Raw genomic sequence first — 10,329 nt, 5'->3', positions numbered from 1 at the left:
GTTTTCCTTTTTGTTTTTTTTTCTTTTTTTGAAGAAATCAAATCTAACAGCAGGAGTTGGACTTGGATGCTTTGGTGAGATCATAAATTTGCGCAGCCACAATCAGACTTGCCAAGCTACTTAAACCAAAAAGGATTCCGCATCCTTCAACAAAGAGCAAGCAGGAGTTGGTTAGCTTAAGTAAAATTTTGGTCGACGACAATCTGGTTACATCAGGTCTAATCCTAAGGGAACCGGAGCATTAACTGAGATTTCAGTAAAGAAAGACAATGATTATATTATGAGCAAGATGATTTAAACCAGCACACAGAATTACATGTTCTGACCTTGAGATTGTAAAACTTAGAAGAGATTCTGAAAAATCTGAGATGCTCTATGTAAATCACTGTCCACAGATATCATTTACAGGGGGTCTTGTATGAGTAACTGACAATTCTATATTAATTTTGTTAGGCTGCCAATCAAACCCAACCCCACCCTAATCTCTGAATGGATAGGACAGGGGTCAGGTTAACCTGATTTAATTTTCAGCTGTACATAACCAATCAACAGTAAAGCTATAAATTCTTCAAGCCTTAACACCATTGAACTGTAGAGTGATCAAGAAATAAAATATGAACTCAGTTTTACATAAACACATTCAAACCACGTTTGCTCCAGTTGCAGTCAGATTTTGTCCAATCCATACCAATAGCATATGGGTCCAAATTTAGACCAAGACATCACCCATTGGATCAGATTGTTCCACAAGTAGTCAACTCTTTATTCTGGCTCGGTACAGGTCTGCCCAACCTCAGTAACCCATCTTATATGCATGGAACAGGAGACTGGTTTGGCTAGTTGATGTAAGGAATAGAATAAAAGATATGGTTTTACTTTCCAACCTGCCAACTTCACTTTCATAGCTAGTCATCTCTAAGTATCAGTTAATTTTGCCTGTCCACAAGTCTTGATTGTATCCCAAGTTATTTGCATTTAGAAAGCAAGCAAATGTTCCTCCAGAGGTTCACAAGTTGGGCACCAGCCTCCTAACATAATCCAAAATTGGAGACCAGATCACAATAGCATTGCTGTCCAGGGCCCACAGCGATGTGGCCAATGGGCGATGCCTCTTATCTTCATCAATCACGTTGTGCAAGTACATTGCAGACCTGAAACCAAAATCAGATTATCATCATACAATCATGACCAAATAAAGTCCAGTCCCTAGGGCTCTAAAATTTTAAAGTACTTTATAAGGCTCAGGAATAAAAGTAAAGCCAAACATACTCTCTGGGGATGAGAAACATTTGCCAAGTATGTTGCCTCATCATGAGCACACTAGGTTCGTTTACCTTTTCCAACCATACCTTTGTGACCAGTTACCTACCAATTAATAGTTTATAGAAGTGAGCTCAAATCTATCTCTTCAATCTCTTCTGGAGATATTTCACTGGGTGCAGTCCCAGAGGACCACTCAGATGGTCAGACTTTCTAAATCAATTTCACAAATCACAACCAGACAGATCGTCTGAAACCAGCATCTAGAGAGGAGTCGCAATCATATTGTGGTGTATAAAACCTATTTTCTGAGTATGCTTGGAACAACTCCTAGGTATTTAAGCATCACACAATTGAAAGATTATTTTACTGCCAAAGGAATACATCATTTAAATCAGTTCTCAAATTTTGACAGCTTGAACTTAGCCAAAACAATGTGCTCACAATCTGCACAATGTACTGACAATCTGCACAACTTAGGATAGAATTAATTTTCTTGACAAAGACTTATTTTTGCCGACACTTCTCTTCATGGGCATCCGGAATAAGCTGCAAGTTCCTGTTTCACCAAATTTAATATATGCAATTATCCCAGAAGAACCGTACATCTTTTAACATCCAATCCCTCCCACAGTGTTGAATTATCCCTGAAGTGATTCTCTACCAGGATTCTCCCATCAAAGACTCTAGTAACAAAGTGCATCTTTTAACATGCAATCCATCCCATAGTATTGACCTAGCCTGGAAGGGGTTCTCTAGCATGATTCTCCCATCAGAGTCTCTAGTAAGAAAGTCGTTCCCTCCAGTATGGTTCAGAACAAAACAATGTTCACTACCTCCAAGCAAAGGAGCAATCACTAGAGAAGTTGAAATGATATTTTGTTGATAAAGATGTAAAAACAAGGAATTAAAAGGTCATCTTAATTGCCTGTAAATGCTGGTAACAGCCAAAAAAAGCATCACTAGATTAGGGATATCAAGGAGTGTTTGCAAAGAGAAAATTAAAAGGAAGAGAGCTGATACCATTTGGTTGCAGCCTGATAAGAACACTGATTGTCTTAAATGAAGCAAACAAAGCATAGAACATTCTCAAGAGACCAGATACCCACAACACTAATGAAGAGAGACAAGCTCCATCTATCCTAGAAAACCTTAATGCCACAAACATTCACTAGATGGTTATTAAAAGGGCATCCTACTGGTTATGCAATCACTAAAAAAAAATATCAAAAAATGTACATAGGCTGTGGTTATTAATGTAGCCGCAAGTGCTGTTGCAGTACTGTAGCTGCTTTACTATAGCAGTGCAGTGGGAAGAGGACTTTAAAGGACAAAATGCAATCCTAGATTCTGAATCTAAATTTGATAAGATCTTTAAGTTGAACTTAAGATTCCCCAGCATAGGAAATAAAGTAAATTTCAGCAGCAATATAATGTAGATCTAGATTAACAACAATCATAAGAACTGAAAAAAAAAAAGGCCAACAATCGAGTTCAATACACCAACACCAAGCACACCAAAGAAACATCCAGGAATCGAATCTTTCTAAGCTTAATTATTAAAAGAAAGTGGATAAGTTTTGATAGAAGGTTAAGAACATAAAATGTTATGATGGTTACGTGAAATGTTGATTACCTTGGATGAGAAGACAAAGGACGGCAAGGTTCAAAGTTGCAACTGGTTCACCAGATGCGGGTTATCCACAACCAACAAAGTTGGCAGCACCGCGGTAGACAAACTCCAGCATGGAAAAGATGAAAGGCAAGGAGGATCCGGAAGAAGCGGAGAAAAATGATAGATCAGTCTGAGCGCGAGGAAGAAGCGACCACGAATCAAAAGATAGAGGGGAAGCCGTATGTAAAGAGAGGAAGATTTAGGATTTTTGTGAAGTCTCTTTTTTTTCCCTTACCAAGACCCAAAGCCAATATTTATAACCTTCTTTCTTCTTTCTTCTCTTTTTTCCCTTTTTGATCAGTCTCAAAATACCATTTTTTTCTCTTTTCTCTTTTTTCCTCTTTCCCCCTTTTCTTTTCTTTCCCTCTTCTCTATTTTTTTCCTTTTGATTGGTCCAAAAATGCTATTTTTCTCTTTCCTCTTTTCTTTTTCCTCTCTTTTTTTTCTCTTTCCCCTTTTTCTTTTCTTTTCCTCTTCTCTAATAAAAGATAAATCTGTTAGAGAATATGTGGTCTCCACAAATCTAGATTGGCATCCCTATTTGGCTAAAAATAAAAAAAAGAATTTGGTTCGGATTTGGATCAACCTATCCAATCTTTCTCAAAATAATTAAACTAGATTAAGTCTAACACCACCAACGAAATAAAGAAAAATGATGACTTGATGAATGAAATAAAATAACGGCTTAATGCATTGCATCAGTTATCCCTTAGAATTATAACATTAGGAACCAAGATCTATTTTACAAAATGGATGGGAAAAAAAAGAGAGTACATAATCTTCTATTTAAGGTTCCCTTAAGCCATTGTTTTGAAGCCTTTTTGTATCAATCTAATAAGAAGCCAGGCCAGAAGAAGATAGACCTGTTTCATTTAGTTGATTTCCTTTTCCTTCTATTTTTTCAGCATGCAATCTCAGACAACTAATCAGAATTGTTGTTTTCATTCCTCTCTAAATCAATTTCACAACCATTCTGAGCTACTAACTAATGTCTAGAGATGGCTGTGCTATGAAGTGTGATGGTGCAATCAAGAAGGCGGCTTCCTGCAACTAAAGCTTCTTAGCCAAATATGTATCCTTCAAATCACCACACCAATAACCATATCCAGGGTTCACCATAAATTCGTAATCACAGTGTGTCAAATAGAAGTATTTGCTTCATTCTATCTATATCAAGGACATTCTGAATGCATTGGAAGTTCCTCTTTAACTGAGTCTAATATGTACATATATATTTTGAAAAAAGTATGCAGCTCAAAATTCCGATCCATCAAATTATTCTCTATCGTGTTTCTCCCATCAAATGCTCTCCATTAACATGGTTGGAGAAATAACTTGATAGCCTTCAACACATCTTTAATCATCTTGCTAAGCTTAAAGTTAAGTAACATATTAGGATAAGAAAACAAGAATTTGAACAAGCACCAAACAAAACAGCCTATTACTATGAGTTGAAGGAAAATTCTGCTAATAGCTATGTTAAAGCTAACAAGAGACGCAAACTTGGTTACTGTCACAAGTGAACTTGGGATGACAGCTAAAAGAATGTTTAATTCATCAGCTTGAGTATCTCAAAAAGCTGAGAAGAACTTCAGGTAAATGAATGTAACTAACATTTGGTCTTAGCTTGACAACTAGGGTGGTTTTGCCACAATTAAGATTGTGTACTAGGAACTTGTACAGGTCTGAGAGGACTCCCTGTGAATGAAGTAATTCGATCACTTGAGAAAAATCATTATAGCTAGGGGTTGGGTGTCTGGAATGTTGTACCAAGCTAAACCGTTCGATACATCCCATACCGTACCATACTGCTGTTGGACTAATATGATGTCTTGTATTATACCGACACTCGATACGCCATCTCATACCATACCAAATTGTGTACCAACACTGTAACAGAATGATACTTGTATAGAATCCGGTACCAAGACAGCAAATATTGGTTGGGTAGGTAGTTTGGGCATTACCAGCTCAGCCATCCATATAAGTATATACTAATCGAAAACCATTCATGGTTTGATGTACCCCATCCAAGGTCCTAGACACAAATTGCTTGCAATTAAAATAAGTAAAATCATAGCCAATGATGGTTATCCCAACCACAGAGGGTTACCTCCATGAATCCTAGATCCCCATGCACCAATTTATACTTTAGGGCAAGTGAGTAGCTCTCAACCAGCTGTCATCTACTTATCCCCTTTTGCACCACCAACTAAAGGCTATCATAGAGCATTCCCAGCAACCACTCAACTAACAAACTACCCTCCGGTAGGCTGTTGACAGTTTTTCTGACTGCCAAAATTATCCCAATGTCTCTCTTTCTCCCTATATTTTTTTCCCTTTTTCTTCCTCCCTTCTTCTCATGTTACTCTTATATTTATTCCCACACTCATTGAAAGATCCTTTCTTTTTCTTCTCTTTTTCTTCCTCTTTTATTGAAACCTTTCTCAACTCTATTTTTGTCTATTTTGTTCATCCTCTGTTCTTTCATTTGTTCTATATCTTCCTCGCTATTGCAGTACTTTCTTTTCATAATGCAAACATGGGATTTCAATTATGACTTCCAAGCTTTAGAATTTTGACTAGTCAAATTTGTATTTTTTATGATTTAACTTCAGCAATTTGCTTTTGCTATCACTTACACACTTATATTTGACTTGGTCAATCAATATATGATGAAATCATGTCACAGTTTTAATCAATTTTAACTCTTAGTATGCTATTTGGCCATTCATATGTATGATCTGAAAAATAAAATAGATTTATGTCATTTTTAGACATTTATGTATTTTTTGCCCTTTTCAAATGGATTGCCTTTGTCACTAGGCAGTCCACTTAGGCACCTAGGCAGTTAGGGCCTTTGCCGACTAGAGATCACCTAGTCACCTTGACAACCTTGACTTATTGTAGTTCTCCCTTGTCTCCTGGATATTTGACACTAAACAAAGCTCTTGCTTGCAAAGACACACTCAGATTAGCAATGCTGTAAGAGTAGGAAAACATTTATTTTTATATATCATATCATCTTAAGCAATAGAAAACCTCATGACAATAAAGTATCTAGCTAATGATTTTAAAAGAAAAGTTGTAGTGATATTGGATGCAACTGTTATTTGGAATGATCAGTAAATAACAAATTGTAATACTGACCTCAATAGTTGAGACAAGGTTCAATCATCATGACAAATTAGTAGGAAACTAAACTGACACATCCATTTGGAGTTTAATTAGTTCCATTAATCAGAATGCTATGCTCCAGTGTCTAGTCTTTCCAGCACTTCATTCAGAAAAAGTAAAAATCTAAGATCAAAAGGATTTTTAAAAAAACAATATATTCTTAACTATGACTCCTAGAAGTATAACATGGTGATACCATAACATGGATTTTTTTTGACTTGTTTTATGCAAAGGAAGGAGAAGAAGAAGAAGCCTTTAATTGCTATTCATGTCACAAGATAGTTAATACCTCAATACTCAAAACAATCATTCTTTCTCTTCCTTAATATAATTATGACTTGATGGTTCAATTAAACTATGCCAACATGAAGAGGGAGTTGGATAAAGCAACTAAGAGAAAGGTGCTTAACACCTTTTCCTATGAAGCAGATTACAAGGGAGAGAATAAAAGGACCAAAGGATCTAAGAAAATGAGCATTAAGAACAAATGACATGACAAAGTCTTTTACTCACTTATGTTCCCAAGTACTCCATTAAATCATCATCTCGCAGCAGGTCATCAATGTCAAAAATTGGACTGTTAATCCCAATGTAATCCGGTGGCAGTCCATCAAAAGAATTGTCAACAAACTTATCAGGCTCACTGTAGAAGGGTTCATCTACAAATGTATGCATTCCTCCAGCAGCTGCATCTGAATTTCTGTTTGGTTCCATGCCATCGATGTTATTGTTAATAGGAACAGTACCCTTGGGTCTTATTTCATGATCAGTGAACTGCTGTTTGTCCTGAGGAAGCACATATTCCATTGATGAGGAGAAAAATTGGAAATTGGTTCCTGACCCAAAATTGTTCCCAGATTGTAACTCACTATGCCCTACACCTGGATATAGTAAGGGCTGGTCATCAACATGCATGCTTTGTTCAGTAACATTAGAAGAAGGGACGACTCTTAAATTGTTAATTCTAATTTCCGGGAGAAGGTACTGGTTTCTAGGATTGTCATACTGTTTTGAAGTTGGATTTCTGCATTCTCCCTGGTTAACATTTGGCATATGATAACCGGTAATAGGCAAGTCTGTGCAATTCATATCTGGAATAGCATTTCTTGATTCCTCCGGTCGGTGCTCATTCTGAGCCATTGTTGCTTGCTGATCAACAATTGTTGAACTTACTCGAGGTCTTTTTGGCCTTGGTTGTTTACCTACTTGCTCCTTACCTTGAACAGGTTGGTTGGCATTTTCAACTGGGCAATTTTCCCTTTCCGCCAATGTGGTATTATCTCCACAAGTTTGAGGATTCACCTGCGGATGTCTCCCATCATCCTTAGATGATACAGAACCACAGGCATCTTCAAAATCATCAACATCATATTCGTTACTACTGCTATTGGAATCCTCCCTTCTCTCCCCAGAACCACTATGGTGAGTTACATCAGACATTCCATTGTCACTGCTGAGCTGATGAACAATCATTTCCTCTCTATTTAACACTCCTAACCAAATAGAGCTCTCTTTAGCACTCATCTTATCCTGCAAGCACTTTGATTTCCGGACTTGGTTTTTGATTTTTCCAATGTTTGGAGACATGTGTTTAATCACACCAGTTAGTATTCCAACCTTCCACACCTTCTTCAGATCATGCGGTTTCTTATAAGAGGGGGCTTGACCCTTTGGTAATCCCAAATCAACCCACCAGTCCTCATTTCCTGAAGGCCACCAAGGGGGTGGAACACCCTTCTCTAATGGATATTTACGCTGTGGTGGGTTGCAATGTTGAATCAATGATGACAGAAGTGATGCCAAGGTAGCATCTTGAAGATCCATAAGCCTGTGATGATTTTTGCCTCCTTTATTCTGTGCACTCTGGGCTGCAAAATTCTCTGCCTCATACTTTGCTATAGCAGCAGGTCCATTCTTATCAAACTTCACCTTCTCCTTCCACCAAGCCCGTATGTTATCTGAAGCACCACTTACAGGCTTTCCCTTTTCAGGTATTATGCCATAGACAAATCCACGAGCATTACACACCTCCATTAACTTCAACATGTACTTAAGTATCCCATCTTGTGCTCTGGACATCTTTTTCCTACGAGCCTGCTCGGAAGGCTGCTTGGGCTTTGGCTTTTCAGAAGCCTGTTGGGCAGCAAGCTTTTGCCGCTCCTTGATTCTCTTAAGCTTGACTCTGTCCTTCCACATCCGTTTTGCCAAGTCATCTGGTTCAATTTCTTCATCACTAACATCATTCTCTGTAAGGTTTTCACATCTTACATCATCAACTTCGAAATCTGAACCATCATTCAACTCCTGTGCCAGCGCTGCAAGGTGATCCATCTTATTTGGTTTTAACCCTGATTGATTTTTCTGTACTTCAGTCAGAAAACTTTCTCCTCAGTGATCATCCCAGATAGTTTCAAGTCCTACCAAAGTTGCAGGATATAAAGAAAACTAAGTTAGTTCACACAAGCCTATCTGTTCCAGTACAAATATTCCCTAAATATCCAAGATCATCTATGTCTCAGCAAGTTATCATAATTATTTGAGAGCTTAATCAACCTGCTCAGTGCCAAATCATAAACATATATTGTACTTTTCCATGCAAAAAAAAACGCAAGAGAAGAAAAACAAATTCATGAAAAAAATCACCTATAAGAGAATTTTAATACTGTTATCAAGGAACGCCTTCACAAACGCATCCCTTCCATCTATTTAACGATTTAAAACAGCTCCTGCTGCCAACCTAAAAACAAAAGGGAAAAAAAGAAGCTAAATTATGATTAATATAACAAACTCAATTTCGAGATTTCCCATCCCTTGACATCCAAAAATATCAGACAACTCCTGCATGATTCACAACCAGAAACAATAACGGATTAATTTACAACACGCGAAACCAATCGATTAAACGAATAGAAACATGCAAACAGGAGCAAACACAAGCTATATTTCATCAAAAACCCCACTTCCGACTTCCATCAACGCTAAAGACGACCAAATCCTATTCCCCATCACCCGTTGATGAAAACCCATTTCCATTTCTATTGATTCGACGATGGAATTCGAATCGACAAGCTATTTTTTTTCAATGAAAAACGAATCAGAGACGGAAATATCTGTATACAAAGCTGAAACTATTATTAAGAAAGAAAAGGATCGAATCTGTACCAAATCAGAGCTCGAATCGAACCGCTCCAGAATCTATAGGAGATTGAAACCCCGCTCGGGCTGTTATTTCCGATGAGAGGATGGAGAAGCCGAGGGAGAACAGAGACAAGCCAGCGTGGATTTATGCTAAAAAACGTGCAATGTCCAAAAAGGCAACCACCTTTATATTTCTTTGGTTCGTCAAAAACAGAAACTTTATATTTCTTTATTCTGGTCAAAGTGAGCAAGTTCAATGGACCAAAATTTTTCTTCCGGTTCAACGTATCACACTGGTACAAGGAAATTGCTCGTGCGATGAACACCACTTTTTCGGCCTTGACATGGGAGGGTGCACTGTCCCCGACAGCCATGATTCCGATCCCAACGAGATATCACATGAAACATTGAAATGAGATGTCATCCTATATATCGACACAGGATCATTTCATTATCATCTCATTGTTCCAATCAGAAAGTCTTGAAACATCTCCTATCCAAAATGCCGGAAGGAAGCGAGATAAGGTATTCCATTCCATGAGAAAAAATCAAGATGGTTCTATCTCACTCTCATGCGATTTAAAAATCTAATATAAGATATTTACAAGAGCTTTCACATAAATATTATCCATGCATCTATTTTTTTTTTTTTTTTTACCCCTATCCCTTTTCTTAGGTTGTATTCGACAATCTATCCAGGTTGTCAGTAATTTAAAATAAATTTATTAGATTATTATATTTAGTATATTTTTTAGATGACAATCTACATTATTTTGATAATCTAAATTATTTCTCAAAAGATAATTTAGATTATCTTGAAGAGAGGTGACTATCCTGATTATCACTTATTTGATAATATTATAATTTTTTTTTGATAAAATTATTTTAAAAAAAAAAACCACATAAAATCCACCCCCTCCTTCGGTGGCTCTCACCCTTCCTTTATTCTCCGAACTCTTCCGTGCCTATGCTGCCCTCGACCGCCTCCCCTCCGCCTGTGCCCTCGTCATCTCCGACCACGGACTCTACTTCTACGTCGACATCAACCTCTCCTCTCTCGCCTCCATTACTGCCACCCC

At 37.5% G+C, this 10,329-nt stretch overlaps 1 protein-coding gene across 2 annotated transcripts; it reads right to left on the bottom strand.

Moving 5' to 3' along the window:
* Window positions 1-414: 414 nt before the first annotated feature.
* LOC105047201 (ETHYLENE INSENSITIVE 3-like 3 protein) lies at window positions 415-9,429 on the bottom strand. 2 transcript variants are annotated; one of them, XM_010926018.4, is made up of 4 exons: window positions 9,275-9,429; window positions 8,756-8,849; window positions 6,626-8,529; window positions 415-1,151 (listed from the first exon to the last, which is right to left on the bottom strand). In XM_010926018.4, exon 3 carries the CDS (start codon window positions 8,441-8,443, stop codon window positions 6,626-6,628), a length of 1,818 nt encoding a protein of 605 aa, XP_010924320.1. In that variant the 5' UTR covers window positions 8,444-8,529; window positions 8,756-8,849; window positions 9,275-9,429; the 3' UTR covers window positions 415-1,151. The 2 variants fall into 2 exon arrangements, with proteins under 2 accessions (XP_010924320.1, XP_010924321.1); XM_010926019.4 differs by lacking the exon at window positions 8,756-8,849.
* Window positions 9,430-10,329: the final 900 nt, after the last annotated feature.

Source organism: Elaeis guineensis, chromosome 6, assembly GCF_000442705.2.
Source record: "Elaeis guineensis isolate ETL-2024a chromosome 6, EG11, whole genome shotgun sequence".
NCBI lineage: Eukaryota > Viridiplantae > Streptophyta > Magnoliopsida > Arecales > Arecaceae > Elaeis > Elaeis guineensis.
The sequence above is the reverse complement of the archived record's forward strand: the minus strand, read 5'-3'. Positions and strand labels throughout refer to the sequence as shown.